Source organism: Microcebus murinus, chromosome 15, assembly GCF_040939455.1.
Source record: "Microcebus murinus isolate Inina chromosome 15, M.murinus_Inina_mat1.0, whole genome shotgun sequence".
Taxonomy (NCBI): domain Eukaryota; kingdom Metazoa; phylum Chordata; class Mammalia; order Primates; family Cheirogaleidae; genus Microcebus; species Microcebus murinus.
Genome location: NC_134118.1, coordinates 25843498 through 25864473, shown reverse-complemented (window position 1 = coordinate 25864473; position 20976 = coordinate 25843498). Strand labels below are relative to the sequence as shown.

General features: G+C 35.9%; 2 protein-coding genes across 2 annotated transcripts; both read right to left on the bottom strand.

Moving 5' to 3' along the window:
* Positions 1-1697: 1697 nt before the first annotated feature.
* LOC105858706 (olfactory receptor 2B6) lies at positions 1698-2650 on the bottom strand. Its single transcript, XM_012742018.3, has one exon. The coding sequence runs from the start codon at positions 2637-2639 to the stop codon at positions 1698-1700; it is 942 nt and encodes a 313-aa protein (XP_012597472.2). The 5' UTR covers positions 2640-2650.
* Positions 2651-19391: 16741 nt separating this feature from the next.
* LOC105858707 (putative olfactory receptor 2W6) lies at positions 19392-20345 on the bottom strand. Its single transcript, XM_012742024.2, has one exon. The coding sequence runs from the start codon at positions 20343-20345 to the stop codon at positions 19392-19394; it is 954 nt and encodes a 317-aa protein (XP_012597478.1).
* Between the last annotated feature and the right edge of the window lie 631 nt (positions 20346-20976).

The following is a 20976-nucleotide window of genomic DNA, read 5'->3' as shown; positions in this document are numbered from 1 at the left end:
ATCAATCTCTCATTAAAAAAATTAAAAACTATTTTAATTTCTGGAATTCTGCTTTCTCTTCTATGTCCTCATAATTCACCAAACTTCATTAACACTGGCTTTGAAAAGCACATTTGTGTCTAGTCATCTGATATATCTTTTATTTGTACTTTTAGCAATGAATTAATTTTCAGTGAAGAAAATATTATCTTAAGTTTGTAATATACTCTATCAGTATTTTGCTTCCATTTACATGCTTGATGATAATTATGTCTCATAAGAAAGAGAAAACTAAAATTAGAACTTGGCAAATCAGATTTAGTTCTCATGTTTGTTAGCATTATATTATGGCAAAAGTACATGATGCTACTATAGGTTTTAAGAAGAAATATTACAAATATATTTTTCATCTATTCTATTTTCTATATGTATAACATATTAGTAGAAGAAAACAATGGAAAAATAGGACAGAAAGGCAGTTAAATTATTATATGAATGGATTACTCAATAATTGAAAGAATAAACTAATGTAAATGCATGCTACTTTCTAAGCACTTTGATGACTTCTAAAGGTGATATGGTAAAATGCAAGATACAGTTTATCTCTGTTTATCTCTGTTTACAGTGCTCTCAAAGAGAATCAAATATAATGAGGCCATTACTGTGTAAGAAAAGTATATTAAACATGAAATCATTGGAAATCATTATGTAATATGCTATTTTAAAATCTAGATTGTAAGTGCTTTAGGGTTTAAGAGAATAGTGACAATATTGATAGTTGGGAGAATTATGAAAAAATTTCAAGTAAATGAAAATTAGCTAGGTCTGATAAATACTTAAGGTTTGATCTATAAAGGAAATAGAAAGGGATACTTTCATTTTGTAGGAAAACATGAATATAGAAACATGATAAGAGAATGGGATATCTGGTTACAATTCTAGAATAAAAATTATTATAGATTTTATTATTATGCTGATGTGGGAATGGAAAATTTTAAACTAGAATTGTTACCCTCAGATCTAAATTTAAAGTAGTTGGTTTTCAGGGTTTTAGTCAACCTTCTCTAACTGTGCAAAACAATATTTGTTTGTGTATGATACTACTGGAGACAGAATTTCTGGATTATATCATAATTTCAGTAAGGTCTAAATTAAACTGAACTTTACAAACATTGGTATAAAATTTGACAAACCTTGAAAATGTGATTACACAGTTTTTGGTGAACTGGAAGACCAGTTCTGGGAACTTGTTCAATGAGTCTGTTTACACAACAGAAAACAAATGTAGCTCTCTGTCAATAAAATTTTATTTGAGGGAGATTATCATAATAGTTTTCTGTGGCTGGGTGTGGTGGCTCGTGCCTGTAATCCTAGCACTTTGGGAGGCTGAGGCAGGAGGATCACTTGAGGCCAGGAGTTCAAGATGACCCTGAGCAAGAGCAAGATCTCATCTCTACAAAAAATAGAAAATTAACCCGGTATAGTGGCATGCGCCTGTAGTCCCAGCTACTCGGGAGGCTGAGGCAGGAGGATTGCTTGAGCCCAGGGGTTTGAGGTTGCAGTGAGTTATGATGATGCCACGGCACTCTAGCACTCTTCTCAGAAAAAAAAAAAAAAATAGTTCTCTGTAGGAATGATAAGAATAGGGTAACTTGAAGAGAAATTAGTAAACTAAGTAAACATAACATCTTTAACAGAGCTTATCATTTGCATATTTCTTATTTTTTGATTAAGAAAACTCTTGCAAGCAACCTTTTAAAAGCTTGCTTTACCTCTTTGTTCCTAAGTGTATATGTAAGGGGGTTCAGCATGGGTGCAATGATTCCATAGAAGAGGGAAACCATCTTTCCCCCATCCTTGGAGTTGGGAGAAGGTGGTTGCAGGTACATGGAGATAGCTGTACCATAAAAAAGCGACACCACAATTAGATGGGAGCCACATGTCCCAAAGGCTTTCTGTCGACCTTCAGCAGATTGGATTCTCAAGACTGCTCGAGCAATAAAAGCATATGATGTAAGGATGAGTGTCAGGGGTATGAGATGGAATAGCACACTGGCGAAGAATAGTTCAGCCTCATTTGCTGTTGTATCAACACAGGACAATTTGAGCAGTGCAGGGACTTCACAGAGAAAATGATCTACTTCATAGGGGCCACAGAGTGGCAGCTGGAGAGTCAGGGCAGACAACCACACTGAGACACCGAAACCAGTAATCCAGCATGCAGCTGCCAATTGGAGGCAGAGCCTTCGGTGCATGATCACTGAGTAATGGAGAGGCCGACAAATAGCTACAAACCTATCAAAGGACATGACGGCCAGCAGAACACATTCAGTAGCCCCTAAGGCGAGAAACATGAAGAGCTGGGCCACACAGCCACCGTAACTAATTACTTTCCTGATGCTGCATAAATTTACCAACATCTGTGGAACTGTACATGTGGTGTAGCAAAGATCTAGGAGTGACAGATTGGTAAGAAAAAAATACATGGGGGTGTGGAGTTTGGAGTCCAGGCGTGACACCAGAATAATGGTCAGATTGCCAAAGATGGTCACAATGTAGGAAATCAAAACGAGCACAAAGAGTGGAAATTCCAGCCATGGTCGATCTGAGAAACCTAGCAGAATGAAATCCTGTATGATGCTCTCATTTACCCACTTCATGATTAATGTTGCAACTCTTGGTTTCCTGAAACATAAAAATTCAGGAAGTCAATTAATACATATTTGTTAATTATTTTAATTATTTACAATCATTTTACCTGTTTGAAGACATTTACAGAACTGATATTGCTTATAACATGAAAAAATGCAATTGAAAATGCTCATAATTACCTAAGAATTTCTAAAATTTAATCTTTCTATATCTGTATCAGCCCTTCAAAAATGAAAGCCAAAATTTAAAAAGCAAATTCTTTATTTAAACAACTTTCATAAAATTTGTTCTTTGATTCTTTGTCATTTGGTTAATCTTGGCACTATTTTCCATGTAGATAGCTATTATCAGAAAGAGTCAGTCATAATCACTATCACATTACTTTTTCATTCTAATTTCTCAATGTCAAGGAGATTACCTTGTCAACTGAAACAATTTAGATTATTTAGACCACCCCAAAATCTAGGTAGATAGATTCTAGAAAGTTATCAGACACATTTCAAAGAAGAATGTCTTTTGCCTTTTAGGACCTCATAGAATCAGAATAAAAAGACATTAGTAGCATGGATTTGGAGGCAGACAAACCTAGATTTGAGCCCCTGCTCTTAAGTCATTAGTTATATCATCCTGGGAATGTTTCTTGCTTTCTATGAGCTTCAGGCTCCTCATCGATAAAAGGAGTATAATAATGCCTTCCTGGTGTAGTGGTGTGAAGTGTGGACAAAAGGATCTATATAATCATCCAAAGCCTCCGAGATACTCAGAGAGGAATTATGTATGATTTTCACAACTCTAAATGTCCTAAGGTTACCAATGGAAAACAGCTCTGTGAATTGAAAACTTAGCTTCCCATTCCTTATACAACTCTAAAATGATCAGCTTCAGCATAGAGTTAATACTAAGTATTGAATGTGAAGTATGTGATCTTTAAGGTAACTTGCCTGGCATAGTGCCACACAGCAATGTGAATGAAAGTTTCATGTGATGCAGGAATTCTGAGACATTCGGGGTAGAAGCTGTTGAAGCCCTAAATTTGCTGTAGGTACTAACACAAGTCGAAGCCAACCAGTTGAAATTTTATCCATCCCAAAGTCATCTACTTTACTGACACTACACTCTATTATTTTATTATTATTTTGTTGGTGTAAAAATGTGACTTTAATGATAGGAACATAAAATTTGGATTGCTATCCAATATATATTTAAATTTTGTTCTCTTATTCTACAGCTCTATGTACAGAGTGGCAGGGAAGGCTTTTACAGTCTTTCAAAAAATTCCCTTTGCTACGCAGCTGTCAATAAAATGAGGTATGTGATATAGACACAAATTCAGATACAGTTATAAATGTGCAAAAATACTCAAATCTTAAAGGAAATAAACAACTTTCTGAGCATACATGTAGCATCATTCTGTGTGTTTACATAAGGGAATAAATATAATATGTATCACTATTACATATGTATAAAATTACCAGAAAGTATGCAGAAGCATTAAAAGTTGTTATCTCTGGGGAGAGAGAGAGTAAATCAGATTTTAATTTTTTTTGAAGAAAAGAACAAAACTTTATTGATGAAAATAAAAAGATTTACTAGAATGAGATACACTGTGTTTTAGAATTGAAAGATTCAATATTGTAAAGATTCTAATTCTTGCCATATTAACCTGTTAATTTGATGCAGTCCTAATACAAAACAAGTAGATTGTTTTAGATGTGATTACACAGTTTTTGGTGAACTGGAGGACCAGTTCTGGGAACTTGTTCAATGAGTCTGTTTACACAACAGAAAACTGGCCCCCTGTTTAAAAAGTTTGAGGACCCCTGGTATAGACTATATAAGACAAGCTCAAGTACTGTTTTCAGAAACTTAAGTTATGGAAAACAGCAGATTTTAATATTTAACTTTACCACTGCTCTTTCTAATTTTTAACAAACAAATATAATATTTTTATTGTAATAACATTTATTATGTATTATATAATAACTTTAAGTGCCCTACTCACTTATTCATACTCTGCATTTTACTGTAAAGACAAGCATTGCTTTAGACTTTAATACTATTAAAAAAATCTTAATTGACAAAAGTAAGGTCACTTATAGGGATTCTGAAAAGCAAAAAAAGTGGAAGCAGTAAAGAGAGATTTCACAAGTTCAAGTTCACAATTTTCTTAAGTTAATAAATGTTGGAGAATGCCCTCAAGTGCATATAATTAGGGAAAATGTATGTGTCAGTTTGCTCAGGACTGCTGAGTTTACTCCTACTGTCCTGACATAATTACTGATAGAACCCTCCATCCTCAGAAATGTTCTTGTTTGCATGGTAAGTTCTAAGGTCTCCCTAACTATAATATTGTTCAGGATATAGCTTATCATTGAGGACATTGCCTGTGCTTTCTCCTCTAACCTAGCCCAATGGCCTTTCCTGATAGTCCTAGATCTGGTATTTTCTCTCCTAGAATTCAGCCAAAAGACTGACTCTCCAGGAAGCCCTCGATAATGAAGATTACAGAAGGGAGGAATTCAGTTAACTTCTTGCCCTTTCTCACTGAGGTTCGGTAATTACAAAAGTAATAAATGTACTTTAGTTATTATTAATACAATGCATTGGTTGGTGTGTACTCTCATAGATAATGTCCCTCCACAGCAGTAAGGACACAAAGAAGGGAAAATAAAATATCAACACTGGTGGAGGCAGGAGGAGATAACAATGATGGGCCAGAGGGCAATGCAGAAAACAAATACACTGGGTGGATCTAATTCTCATATTCTACTTTGCTCACTTTTGAGGCAAATTTTCCCCAGTAACTTCAATATATGTCCACTTGAAAAAGGAGATCTTTTGATTAAAAAGTTGATGTATTATTTTATATTCAAAAAGTTCAAGTAATCTGAATTGTTATGACTAACATTCAGTTGGAAGGAATTATTAACAACTGAAACAGACTAGGAAATTTTGTATCTCTGAAATCCTAGCAGACAGGCTAACTGGTTATTTACCTGATTACACCTATGCTGATGGTTCCCAATTGTGGCTGAGACCTCAAAAGGCCACCCAATCTATTCCTCTGCTCCTGGGTAGAATTCTGTGAGCAGCATCTTCAGAGGATGTTATTCTTATTTTGAGTAACAAGCTTTCCCTTGGTCAACATAGGAAAATACTTTAACAATGTGAGACAAAAGAGATCAGACAGGATCATAGCAACTGGATTACAACAGCAGGTAAGGAAAAGTGAATATTTTTTTAAAAAGTAGCAGTTGAAAGGGGCTGTTTGGATTTTCAGAACTTTTATTTATACATAACTCAGGATATTTTAATTTATATTGCCTATGTCAAAACAAATGATCATCACCTGTGTGTATTGGTTGGCATTGCAGCCATTAGCTGCATACTGGATTTTTTCACTCCATGGCTGAGACTTGAGGATCCAGAATGATGAGGCTCAATGAAGTCTTGGAAACTTCATTTTAAACTGTTAGTGTGGAAAGAGCATTGAGATAAGAAAGATGACAAGAGTTATAGTTCAGATCCTGCCACTAAGTCACTGCACAACTAAGCAAGTTACTCAATGGCTTTGGAATGCAGTTTAATCTTCAGTAACACTGGAGTTTTCTGTTTTTCATTCAATATAAAAATTATTTGCATCTAAGATTTCATGTGCTTCTATGCCTCTGCAAAGGCATGGAAAGCTATTAAATACTACACTGAACTCCTACCTTCCTGCTACAGTATATAGATAAATAAAAGGAGTAAATTTTTTTTACACAATATTGCAATATGGCTTAGAATTGGCAGAAAAGTTTGTCAATATTTTTTCCCATTTAATGAAAGATTAATTTTGCAGGCAGAAATCTGAATTTAGAGGTTCAGAGAAACTATTTTCACAAGTTAGTATAGTATACAGAAGATTAGAACCCAAGACTGCTCTGCTCTAAAGTTTTCATTTCCAGTAGAGATAACAAAAGTATGAAATAACACTTTAAAACAAGTAAATGGAATTAAGAGGCTGAGTCAAAATTTTCTAAGTAATAAAATGATAAACAGTCCATTGGTGCTCAAAACATCCAAAATTCAGTACGTTTTGTATAATTTTCAAACAAGTGTTCTACATACCTCTAGTTTAAGCATTAGAGATAGGATGATTGTGTGTCTGTGTGTGTTTGCCCAAGAAGCTTTGAATTCAAATAAGATGAATTGGAAGCATACAGATTCAACAACCTTTTCCCAAGCTATTTAATTGTAAAACTGATATGATGAAGTTTGTTTAATTTTCCCTTGTTCTACCCTTTAGGGGGCAAATCATGAGATCTCCATTTAGGATTAACTCAGAAAGTATGAGAATAGGAATAAAGTATTGCAGATGACCAGATGTGTTTTTCTGGCATCACATTACAAAGTTTTAAGGTGTTTATTTCTCCTTCCAGAATTCTCCTCACCAGGTTTGCAAAATAAATGAGAAGGATAGGGAGCTTTATTAATGTTGGTGTGTGCTCTAACTTACAGGGGAAGGTAACAATCCTCATGTGATTTACATTCATTAACTATGATGTCCAATGGGAAGAGAGGAGGAGATGTCTGTGAAATGACATTTCATTTTTAGTTTAGATTTGCTCTATAATACCTTTTCTCTGGGGACTATCTCCTTAACTTTTTTCCAAGACAAAAGAGAATGACAATAAGGACTAAAATACCTTATCAAATAAAGTTTGAATTTTGTGCCATCAATTTCCTTTTGTAAGCTACTAAGCAAGTTTTGTGAAGCCACAGAAAAGAAAATTGTCTATTTGCTCTGAAACCCTATCTGAGGTCAATATCCATACAATAAATAGATTCTCATTTAGTTTGACATAGAAATATTTTTATTGCTTCTGTTTACATAAAGCAGTTTTCTTTCTTAGTCATATAGTTCTCTTTTCTTTCATAGATTTTGCCTTTCTAGGCTTAGTTCAAAAGCTGTCCCTCAGTTCAATGTAGTTTCCTAGAGGTTTTTGCAAGATCTAAAATAGATTCATATTTTCTATAATTTCTTCTATCCAGGATTTCTTTGCATATGTTCTAATATGTAGTTGTATCAACTTTTCAGATGAGTAGATATGGAAAAATATGTTTATATTTATGAAAAACAATATCTATAATATAAATGGAGATTTTACAAAGTCCAAGAAAAATAAAAATAACACAATTTTTAAAATGCCAAATAATATGAACATACTATATACTCTGGATTCACAATAGTAAATCTATATGAGAAGATTTTAAATTCCCAAATACTCAAAGAAATATACTGAAGTAATGTTGATAAGCCTCTTAGCAGAGCAAAAAAAAATGTAAATAGCAGTAACTCCTATTCCTAATGTTGCTGAAAGGAAAAGACTACTCATAAAATATGAGTAGAAATTCAAAGTGTCATTGGCTTTTTAGAAATATAAGAGTTAATCTTGAAAAATTTATATTCGTCCACCTAGCAATGACATTCATGGAAATTTGCCATATGGAATAAATTACCAGTACATAAAAACACAGGAATGAGAATTTTTATTGTAACAATGTTAGTAGCCAAAGATGGAGAAAAAAATATAGTTTCTTAATAGGAAGTTGATTTAGTAATCTCAGCCAAAAGTATTTACCTGTGATATTGCTGAGTGAGAAAATAAAGATGCACAAAATAATATATAACATGATCTTAATTACACAGAACAATGACTAACGTGCTCTAAATATAATTTTATGTATTATATATCTATATGGGATTACATGACAGTGAAGAAAAATAAAGAATGCTTATTAGATTTTTTTTTTTTTTTTTTGAGACAGAGTCTCACTCTGTTGCCTGGGCTAGAGTGCTGTGGCATCAGCCTAGCTCACAGCAACCTCAAACTACTGGGCTCAAGCAATCCTTCTACCTCAGCCTCCCGAGTTGCTGGGACTATAGGCACACACCACCATGCCTGGCTAATTATATATATATATATCCAGCTAATTTCTTTCTATTCTTTTAGTAAAGAAGGGGTCTCGCTCTTGCTTAGGCTGGTCTCAAACTCCTGACCTCAAGCAATCCTCCTGCCTCAGCCTCCCAGAGTGCTAGGATTATAGGCATGAGCCACCACACCTGGACAAGAATGCTTATTAGATATTTAACATGGGCAATATCTGAAGGGGGCAGAGGCTGACATCTGTGAAAGAAGGAAGAGGCATCAAGTAAAATAGGAAGAAAGAAATTAAGATTTACTCCACCAAAAACAATGTATATTTCAAACCACCCCAAACTAGAGTGCTTAGCTCTGAGAGTAAGAGTGAGTATGAAAGTGGGATTAGTCAGGGGAAAAATAATCTCATAATGTTGGATTTCCTTTTTTTCTCACAAGTTCTTATAATAGGTCATTTAAATTAAGGAAATAGTATTTTAAAAAAATAGACGGCTAAACAAATAAGAAAATATTAACAAAGACAAATCTTAAGTTTGCAGACTAGACCAAGGTAAATAAACTAAAGAATTTCAGTAGTCCTTAAAGTGAAAAATTAAGAAATAATACCCTTTTATCAAAGGCCTGGAAATGGAAAAAATTTGTAGAGTTTATTAATAGTAATAATAGTGATGTTTACTATCCTCACCATGCCCTATAAAATTGCTATGCTTTTGTGTTCATTCTGTTAATGTGAAGGAGGTTTAGGAGGTTAAACAAACTTTCCTAAATTAATAGAAATTTGTTAGGAAACTGACAAACACTATGAAATCTATACTCTGTTTCATTTAACTTTAATGTTTCCTCTTTGACTAATGCTTAAAGACAATTCTTGTCAAATAACACCCTGCCTGCACTGGTCCTTATCCTCATTCCCAGAGGACTACTTATTGGCATAACTTGCTCTTATTTGGTACGGAAAGATCTGAAAAATATAATTATAATTTAATGTATTAATTTCTGACCATCTAATCAATTACCTCTCCTTATATCAGAATGGAATAGGCTTGGCCATAATAATGTTTTATTGATTATCCTTGGGGGTTGAATCCCAGGGTTAAGTTTCAGGAAGAATTTCCCATGTAAGGGAGAACTGAGCATTGAGAAAGACAAACCAATAATAGTACATTAGGGAACACGAAGTATCAAATACCTGAGAGATTAAGTAAAAATCTGAAGGTCTACAGTCAAAGGCAATCTCAAGCTTAGAGATGACAGAGTCAAAACTCACTGCCAGGTGGATATCGAATTAAAAAAATAGCATATTAGAGAAAAATAAGGGAGGGTCTTGGGCTACTGCAAAAATGTGCATGAGTATTTGTGTTCAATTTTTTTTTTCTTTTTTCTTTTTCTAAAGACAGTGTCTCACTCTGTTGCCCAGGCTGGTCTTAAACTTCTGGCCTCAAAGGATACTCCTACCTTGGCCTCCCAAAGTGCTAGGATTACAGAGTGAGCCACTGTGCCTCACATCTGTATATGTGTTCAGTTTAATGGTGGCTGAGAACATGTATGTTGATGGCAAGAGCTGATTTGAAGTGTAAATGGAGGTAGTATACTCAAGCCTCTTTCTTAGCTCTTATTTCCTCTTTTATGATGGGAAGGTCATGTTCAGCATGTAGAGGCTCAGATAAAACTTAGAATATTCTTAGATTACATGAGTTCCCATGAACTGATATTATGATGCATACAAATCTTAATTACTGCCCCAGGAATTGGAGTGGGCATGGTTTAGGAAAAATTTTGGCATATATGTAATCTTGGTATCTTATTCCAGTATGTTGAATATAAGTAGCATTCATGATAGAGTCTAGCTAGGTCCCCAAAAAGTAGGGATTCAAGAATGGAGGCTAGATACAAATGCACAGGAAAATTTGGAAGTGGTATGAGATTGAGAACCTTATAGATTTTAATGGCCTAGAAGTAATATTATAGTTTGTGAAAGCTTTAGAGGGCAAGCTCAAGAAATCCTTAGCAATGTATTTATCTCATTCTGATGTCTGCATTGTGTTGGAATATGTTTTATATTATTCTTTGCACTAAATTTTCAGCTGAAATTATTGAGTAGAAAGAAGCTCTTCCATGCATTAAAATATAAATCATGAATGCTCTGTGGAATGAAAAAGTAATGAGAAAGAAAATCATATTTTATATAAAATTATCATTTTTTGAGAAATTTACTGAAAATTAGAAGCAAATTCTATGGCAAATAAGGCAAGTTAGCCAGTTATGTTTGCTGGAAAAGAAATCTATAACAACAGAAAAGACTGGAGATGATGGCTGATGTTAAGAGAAAATGAGAGTGGTGTGGGGAAATGCTGAAATTCTACTAAAATTGTAAAGAACTCTCCAGACAGAAACTCCTAAAACTGATGATCGGAAAGCCATGAATAGTAGGATCACTTGGTATAAATGGTATATTAAGTAAATGAAAGCAAAAATGAAATCTCCTTCAAAAAAGGACAGTAATTATAACCATCTGAAATAGAGAACTATACATGTTTGTAAAACCAGCCCATGGCATGCTATAAGGCACTGGCATAGACAGAGAGGCTGGCCATGTGACATCAGGTAACCATTAAGCCAGAACTGCCCATCATGAGCTGGATTCTGTCCAGCGATCAATCAAATCATAGTTTGTGTGGGCCCATGAGCAATGTGATGTTAGATGGAAATGACATATTCTGGACTAGACACAAGCAGGGCTCTCAGTCATAAGTATACTGCATGAGCAGGTAGCCTGGTCCCTCATGTCATCATTTTTGCATTGGAGCTTCTCCTTTAGTCCACTCCTGTGTATGCCTGTGGCAGAGATTGGGGTTGGGTAATAAACAGTTAGCAGTAGAGAAGAAAGCTCATGCTTAGCTAGTGGGTAGGTCAGCTCAATTTGTCAATGTGAGCTGAAAATGGATTGCCATCACACTACAATTCCACTTATGAGTCTTTCTAAAGATAGTGGTAAGGGAAAATCTTCCCAATGGTCAGAAATCTGGGAAGTGCACTTGGCCATTATTTTTTTGTGAAAAGAGAAGTGGCTCAAGAAAGAATGTAATGAAAGGTAGAAAATGGCCTAACTGATTAATTAAGCAACAAGAATCTGAGACCAAGTTGTCTACAGTCAAGGCATGTAAATGGCCACATGCAAAATGAGCATAAATGTGAAGAACTTTGCATTGCATCTTAATGCCCACTAGAGAACATCCATCGCGGAAGATGCACTAAATACCCAGGAAGTTTCCTAAGAGAGTTAGCATCAGCCTGCCTCTGTCATTAATCATCCCAAGGCACAATGGACTTGTAAATGCAGTATCCTAGTAAAAGAGATGGTGACAATGTGTGGACCGAAGAGCATCATTTGCACTTATCAAAACTCACCTAGTAGGTTGGTTAACAATTTGGAGACAAATTTACCACCCTAGACTCTTTCTAAACCAGGAGAGACAGCAATTTATTTTGAAAAGAATAAACAGTAATATATTGGGTATGAGTCTATCTTTCTTGCCTACAGGGCTTCAGCCTTCTTCACTATCTCACTAGCAAGAGATTCTGACATAAAATGATGTCAGACTAATGGAACAACTTTCTAGTGAAGAAAGTTTGGCAGTGGGTTAATGATCATGGTTCTATTGGTTGTATTGGTTGTACTGCACCACACAGAAGCTGCTATCCTGAAAGAACAATGGAATGTCCTTTTAAAGACTTTGGAGAAAGTACTATACAAAGATGGGAGCTGTGTGCTCCAGGATGTAGTATACATTATTATTTTTTTTGAAACGGGATATCACTATGTTGCTCAGGCTGGAGTGCAGTGGCCATTTACAGACGCAATCCCACCACTGATCAGCACAGGAGCTTTGACCTGCTCCGTTTCTGACCTGGGCCGGTTCACCCCTCCTTAGGCAACCTGGTGGTCCCCCGCTCCCAAGAGGTCACCATATTGATGCTGAACTTAGTGCAGACACCTGATCGGCATAGCGCACTACAGCCCCAAAACTCCTGGGCTCAAGCTATTCTCCCATCTCAGCCTCCCCAGTAGCTGGGACTACATACATTTTACATCAAATAGCTTTATATGGTGCTTTGTTTCTAGTGTATAGACTACATTGGCCTGGGAACCAAGGAGTGGAAGCAGGAATGGCTGTACTTGATATCACATTCAGTGATCCACTTGAGGAATTTGTGTTTTCATTCCCAACAATTCTGGATTTTGTGGGTTTAGAGGTTCTGGTTCTGAAAGAGAGGAAACTTTTACCAAGATCACAGCAAGAATCTAACTGATGAGGCTTCTTGTGTGAAGGGACCAGCAGGCAAGAAGTGGAGTCATCACTTTGGCAGGGACAATTCACCCTCATCATCAGGGGTAGGTAGGTGGAGATACTATTCCATAATGGAGACAGAAAGTAGTATTTTTGGCACCTCTAGGCAAATCTTTGCCCAATTTTGACAGTAAATGTACAAATGAAGCAAGGCTAGTTTTAAAGGAGCACAGTGACTAGAGGCTAAATCCTATCAAGAATCAAGGTATGAGTCACACCACCAGTTTAAGTCACCAAGATCAGCTGAAGAAGAGGGAAGTTTGGAATGGATAATAGAGAAAGGCTATGATGACTATCAGGTGCGGTCTCTAAACCAGCTCTAGTTGGAAGCTCTAGATGGAAGCTGTAGTTCATCTCACTGACCTTCTTCTAAGTTTTATTCCTGATGAGCAGCTCCATGGAATTTTAGAGGAAATAGTCCAAGAATACATAAAAATGAATGCATTCAAGCACAAAGAGTGGACTGTAATAGACACTGTAATATGCTACCTTGTTCAGGAATATTCCTTGTTTAGGAATATTCCTTGTTCAGGAATAAAAGATATGAGGTCTATCTGGAAAGTATGCAGCCACGTAATATGTTCTCATTATATTAACAGTGGCTGGATACTTTCCAGAAAGACTTTGTGTATTTCCCAGCTGTCAACAACTTTCTTGCCTCAGCTAAAGAAAAATGATTTGCCCAAGGTAATTCCTTCTTCGAGAGCAGACCACAGACAATGACTGATCAAAATGGTGGTATAAAAGCGTGGGACCCTTGCCTCAAATAGGAACAATTTTGAAGGGACTCCCTCAACTTCAGAATTCCCTGTGGGAACTGCTGAGTTCTTCTTCAGGAATTCATTAAGGCTCAACTTCTTCCTTTGACCAATCTTGTTTTCCTTCCTCAAGGATTTTACAAAGAGTACTCCCTAATAAATTCCACATATCAATCTTCAACTCAGAGTCTGCTTGCAAGGAACCTAACCTGCAATAGTAAAGTCCAAAATAAAAACATATTTAGGAAAAAACAAAAACCCAAAACTGTGAAAATCCATTGCCAGTTGAGAGAAACTACAATAAGAACTAAAAGGAGTTCTTAAGAAAGAAGTAAATTTAATCCAGGTGAAACTCAAAACTGCAAGAAGATAAAAAACAAAAGAAAAGGTAAATGTATGAGTAATTATAAATAAATGTTGATTATACAAAACATTAACAGTAATGTCTTATAGCATTTAAAGAATACATAGACTAAAAAGGCATAAAAAATAATACAGTAAACAGGATGAGGTGACTGGCATTAAAGTTATCTATGATTTTAGCATTGTGAGAAAGTAATAAATTGTATTAGTTTATAATAGGTCAAATATGTACACATAAGATCCAGGATAACTACTAATAGAATGTTAAAGAATGCAAAACTAATTAGTAAATATAGGGAAAGTCATGTTTAACAATTGATCAATCCAGGAGAAAGACAGAAAAAAGACAGAACATGAAGCAAGTGAATCAAATAGAAATAAATAGTAATATCGTAGCTATAAGTCCAAATTCACCAGCAATTGCATAGAATGTAAATAGAGTAAATAAACTAAAAGTCTAAAATTATGAGACTGGAGGAAAAAAATTCCAACCATAAGCTGCTTAAAAAAGAAGCCATAAATATAAGGACACAATATTTGAATGCAAAGCAATGGCAAAAAGCACAGAATGTAAATGTTAATGAAAATAAACTTCATGTTGCTCTACTAATATCTACACTTAAAGTGTACTCATTTAAAGTACATTTTAAGGAAAGATATGTAGGTAAATTCGTCAATCATTCCTTGCTTTCCCTCTGGATTTAGTTAGAAAACCCTTTCCCACACAGATTCAAGAGGAATTCACCTGTTTCCTTCTGATACTTGTATGGTTTCATTCTTATTTAGATCCCTAATACATTTAGAGTTTATTCTTATATTGGTTGTAAAGTAAGAATTGAATTTTATCTTTTTTTTCCAAATGGTGATCTAGATGTTCCTGTACCAATAAAAACAATTCAATTTTTACCCAGTAATTTGAGATGTCATTTTTGTAAGAAACTGAATTATCATATAAATATATATGTCTAATCGTGGACTTTCTATTCTATTCCATTGGTCTATGCATGTACAAGTACCACATTAGTTTAAGTATAGAACTTTATGATATTAATGTCTAGAAGGGTCAGTGGCTCTTCAGAGTTTTTACTTTTCAGTCTTTTCTTAGGTATTCTTTCATTTTTTTTTTTTTTTCTATCTGAGCTTAGTATCAACTTGTTTCAGGCTGATATTTTTTCTAATGGTCTTTCTTTATCTCTACTATATTTTACATATTACAACAACATTAAAAACACATAGTGCTTACTACATGCCAGGAACTTTTCTAAATGCTTTCATGCATTAATTAATTTAAACATCAAAATAGCCCTTTGGGAATGGTAGTATTTTCATTCACATTTTAAGTGAAGAAACTGGGATACAGAGAGGTTAAATTCAAGTTAGAGATGAAATTCCATTTACGCAAGGAAGTCCATGTTCTTAAACACTTGGCTCTTCTTTCTTGAGCAGCATGGTTTCACTGAGGATCAGTGTATGCCTGGCTCCAGGTAGGAACTCTATGAGTGTTAATAGGCTGAGGCTGCATATGTAGCACACCAAGGAGTAGGGGAAGACCATATGGTAACTAATGAAAATCCCTGAGGACAAACTTCAGAAATTGACTTCTCCTGATGCTGGGCTGGACTGCTTGTTATTGGATGTAGGAGACTATGATGATAGGAGTGGAATTAACCAGGAAAGGCTTATGAAAGCATGTACCACATGAAGGGGGCTTTGCAAATCTTTCTCCTGGAAATTGTGTATTCATGATTCCAGTTAACAGCATGAAACTTTTACGTTATCTTGAGTTTTTAAACCAATCTTTACTCCTACAGAAGGCTACAGCTGAATGAGAATGGATTCATGGTGTGCTATTAGGGTTAATATCAGCATATCTGGCATATCATACCACCCATCAAGACAAGAAGATGTAAAATGATGTGATAATCTGCCTAATAAGCACCTATTAAGCTATCCTCTTATAGCTCACAGTGAGTAGAAACACAGACACATACACACACACTGGTGTATATGTAATAATTATTTCTCTTGGAGGAATTTTAAGCACCATGGCTAAGAGATGTGCAATTGTGCACAGTGGGTAGAATCTTGATGCTCACTTCTACCCAAACTTCTATCTGCTCTATGTAAAAGATCAGTTTATAAGGGTGAGTCATGGATTAGCAAAAGGAAGACTCTATAGAGGATAAAAATGAAATATTTCTGCTATTTTTTAAATTATGGACAGTATTCTGTGATTCTCATAAGAAAACAGAACAATTAGAATATATTTGATTCATCCTAATTTTTAACTTAGGTAAGTAAACTACATAAACTTTGTAAACTACCCTATAAACTAAGTAAAAGGTAATGTTGGGTCATGGTTGTGTTATTAAGGACGCAGTGACATTTTTCTCCTGAGTCCTGACACTCATTATTCCCTATAACCTATAACACTGGTTCTAAGGTTTTTAGCAGTAAGTGTGATGAAACATAAAGCTTGTAGAGAAAAAGTAAAATATTGAAGAAAATTAGTCCGAAATTCCACAGAGAGTTTGCAAAATCAATGTAGCTATAGAGATTTACACTCCTTCTTGACCTTCTGCCCTACTCTAAGATATTAATTCTTTTTTTTTTTTTTTTTTTTTTTTTAGACAGAGTCTCACTTTATTGCCCAGGCTAGAGTGAGTGCCGTGGCGTCAGCGTAGCTCACAGCAACCTCAAACTCCTGGGCTCAAGCAATCCTGCTGCCTCAGCCTCCCAAGTAGCTGGGACTACAGGCATGCGCCACCATACCCGGCTAATTTTTTGTATATACATTTTTAGTTGGTCAATTAATTTCTTTCTATTTTTAGTAGAGACAGGGTCTCGCTCAGGATGGTTTCGAACTCCCAACCTCGAGCAATCCGCCCGCCTCGGCCTCCCAGAGTGCTAGGATTACGGGCGTGAGCCACCGCGCCCGGCCTAATTCTAAAGTAATGTATGTCTAAACAGTATAGAGATGATATAAAAATTATCATAATCTTGTTCTCTAGAAAATGATTCTGAAGGATTTTTATTTATTTAGAAATGTATATACTGGGAGTTCACAACTCTCCCAACAAAATGGATCTCCCAGGCAAGATTGTCACAAGAGATTTGGAAATAATAGAGACAGAGACAAAGTGTAGTTTAAAGTTATGAGGAAGTCAGGGGTCCTCCAGCATTACCATGAGCCAGGAGGCACTGAGTGAAGTCCCACTTCAGTATTTGTTGGTTCAGCAAGTAGTTGTCCTTGGTCATAGAATTATGTGTACAGATTATTCGTTTAGGTTTCAAGGGTCCCCAAAGGTTTCAAGGGATCCCTTACGTAAATGGTTACAAAATTTTTTCAAGATAAATACTTTAAGCCCTAAGTTAAGAATAGACCTAGCTGAGCATACAAGTTAAAGACAAAAATGTATAAAACAGGAACATCGAACCTGCATACTAAGCTAATCTATTTCTCTATATACCAAGTTATGTGGTTGGGAGTGAAACAGGAATAGCCTTGAGGTTTATGATAGTTCCAGCTGTAAGTTGTCTGCTGGGCTGACATCCCTTGATCAGTTTCTTAGCCTTGGGCCCCATGCTGAGCTCTGCCTTGCACAAGTTCCAGGTGCTGGCTTGCAGGCTTTGAGATCAGCACTGCTTTGCAGTTGTCCCAATTGATGGAATGCCCCTCTTCTTTCTAAGCAGCTTCTGTTTTGTTTACTAACATACCCAAAGATTCCTTCAAGGCAAAGCCCTGCAAAACTCCTGAAACTTTTCATGTCTCTTAGCCCTATTTCCCAATATGTATAGTATATTTTTATGCCAGTAGGACTCACACCATAAGTTGTTTTTTAGTAGAAAAGATGGGAAATGCCAAGCCATGAATGTCCAAATTCTGAACATTGGCTACATTAATAATTCCTTTAATAAACAACATCATGACCAAACATCATGCCTTACCTTGTGTAATAGAGTAGAAAGAATCAAATATATTCTTTTTTTTTCTGACTTCCAGTGGGAATGACAGAATATCATTCATAATCAAAACTAAACTAGAAGCCTATTCTCTTAAGCCCTAACCAATCTAAATAAGATGTAATCTAATCTACCTGTACAAATACAAGATTTAATGCTCAAAATAGGAAAATATGCATATTGTATCTGACAATAATACATTTTAAGGAAAATTTATTAGGTATGGAATATATTTTCTGGGGTCTCTAGATTAACCTGACAGTTCTTAAAAGTTTTGAAGGAGCTTAAATGACAAATAGTGAAATTTATTTTTTATCCAGTTTCCCATGGTGCCACTGGCAATACTTCCAAATTTTAGAATCCTCATTCACTTGAAGAAATTCTAACATAATATATCTTTTCTCAAATTATGAGATGGGATTCATCCATATGATACGTCAGTTCTGAAGAAACATGCTTGCCTTTAACATGGACATTCATTTATTTAACATAAACCAAGTTAATTTCCATTATGACTGGTGAGGTATTGTTGTGCTTAATGTTAATGTGTAGAAAGGAGCAGCCAGAAAATACCCAATCATAAAGATTTTAACAGTTTCCCAGAGTTCATCTCATTTCTCTGTGCCTCCATTCAAAGTCATCCTGATAACATATGGGAAAAATGGAGATTAAATAATATTTAAAAAATTTTAGCAAGTAGACCCCTTAGCCTTCTTTTGTCATTAACAAATATTAAAAAGGACTGAGCATTAACAAGAAATTCTTCCTTCTATATAAAGTGAGTACCCCTCATGGTCTTGCTATATCTCCTTTGTTCTTCATTTTGTATTGGCTCAGAAAGTCAAATATAAATGTCATTAAACTCAATAACATGAATGATTAAAACTATGCAGAATGCATGAGTGAATTATGGTGTTGGAGGTACTAAAGCTAGATAATTGAACAATTTATTTTGGCTCTCATTCAAGCATTTGGCACTATAAAAGCACATTTGAACTTTCTAGGAAAAATAAGTGCTTCTTCTGCACTATTTCTAAGATCTTTCTTTCTTATTTGTTGAGGACCTACTAAGTATAAATCACTGTGTTAGAAACTGGCATGGGAACAAAAATGGCTGGGGTCTACATTCATGGCTGGTATTTCACAAGTGTAGATTTCTGTTTCATCCTGGATTCAAGCCTTCCTGGTGAAGAATGCTGGACTTGGAGGGGCTTAAGAGGAACACCAGTGATTGTCAACTTAGAAGGAATATTCCACTTTCCAGACCTAGCTAAACCATTGAATTCCCCATCTCATTAAGTGCCTCTTCAATCTGTAATGCCAGAACATTCCTTATTTGCTAAATATAACAACATCTATAAAAGATGGGTCAAAAGACAATTTCAAAATTTGACCACCCCTTCCTATACTTCTGTACTCCCCTTCCCTAGCATCTTCTTCATAGCCTCTTTAACATCTTTGTTTCTTAGTGTATAGATTAGAGGGTTAACACTGGGAGTGACAATTGTGTAGAAAAGAGTAAGAAACTTGCCCTGGTCCTGAGAATAAGTGTTTGCTGGCTGGAGGTACATGTATATGATTGTACCATAGAAGAGAGACACAACAACTAAATGGGAGCTGCAAGTGTTGAAGGCTTTCTTTCGCCCAGCAGCTGACGTTATGCTAAGCACTGCCCGTGCAATATAACTGTAAGAGATGAGGATGAGGATGAGTGGTGCCAGGATGATAAAGATTGCCAAGGCAAAAGCCAGAGCCTCAAGGGTCATAGTATCTACACAGGCCATACCAATTAGTGCTGGCATCTCACAGAGAAAGTGGTCAACCCGTCTGTGCCCACAGCGGGGTAGCATCAATGTCTGGGGGGCCATTATGAGGGAATTGCCAAAGCCACTCAACCATGCCACTGAAGCCAGCTGCCCACAGAGACGTGGGTGCATAATGACAGTGTAGTGCAGGGGTTTGCAGACTGCAGCATAACGGTCATATGCCATGACAGCCAGGAGTATACACTCCACCCCTCCCAGGGCCAGGACAAAGTAGAGCTGGATGGCACAACCCACATAGCTGATGGTCTTGTCAGGGCCCCAAAGGTTGTAGAGCATCTGAGGGATGGTGCCTGTGGTGAAACACATGTCCAGGAATGAGAGATTGGCCAAAAAGAAATACATTGGTGTGTGTAATCGAGAATCCAGAGCTGAAAGCAAGATGATGGTCATATTGCCAAGAAGAGTCAGAAGATAAAAGGTGAGGACAACCACAAAGAGGATCAGCTCCAGATGGGGACGGTCAGAGAAGCCCACCAAGAAGAAGCCTTCAAAAGAACTTGTATTGTCCTTTTCCATCACCTGTGACCACATATTACCTGTTGGGAGAAAGATGAATGTATGTAAACAGCATAGATGTACTCCCTCAAAATGGAATGACTGGTGAAATGGTAGAATAAAAACTTCCTTGTATATGTGGGATGCTTGACCCAAAATTTCAATAGGTACTGATTAAGTCATTATTTGGTCTGAAGAGCACAATATTTGGGAGCTTTTCAGGCTTCTGGCTGTGATTTGCATCATTCTTTTTAATTTGTCAAGGCATAAAAAATTACTTTCAGAAGCTGATTATTATACAAGAGAATGAACACTCAACATTTCCCCCGCCCCCTTTTTTTTTTAAAAAATAGGGAATTTAGGAAATTTTCCTAGTCATACATAATCCATGATAAGAATAGTGGCTTGGATATCTGGATCAGAGAACCAGACTTGGTGTTAGGTGAAATCTCATTCTAAATACTGTCTCATCAATAATGGGAAACCTATTGAGTCATATCCAAATTCAACAGGGTACAAGTGATCAAGCAAGATCTTAGGAAGAAGATTACTTTATCATTGTTTATATCTACACTTCTGATTCCATCCAGTTTATTTACTGGAACATGACCCTGGCATATATATGTCAGACAAGATGATAATGAACAGCGTACACCATCACCTCAAT

Bases quoted from the DNA above. Each gene is read 5' to 3' on its own strand.
- LOC105858706 (XM_012742018.3), bottom strand. From the start codon at position 2,639: ATGAAGTGGGTAAATGAGAGCATCATACAGGATTTCATTCTGCTAGGT.
- LOC105858707 (XM_012742024.2), bottom strand. From the start codon at position 20,345: ATGTGGTCACAGGTGATGGAAAAGGACAATACAAGTTCTTTTGAAGGC.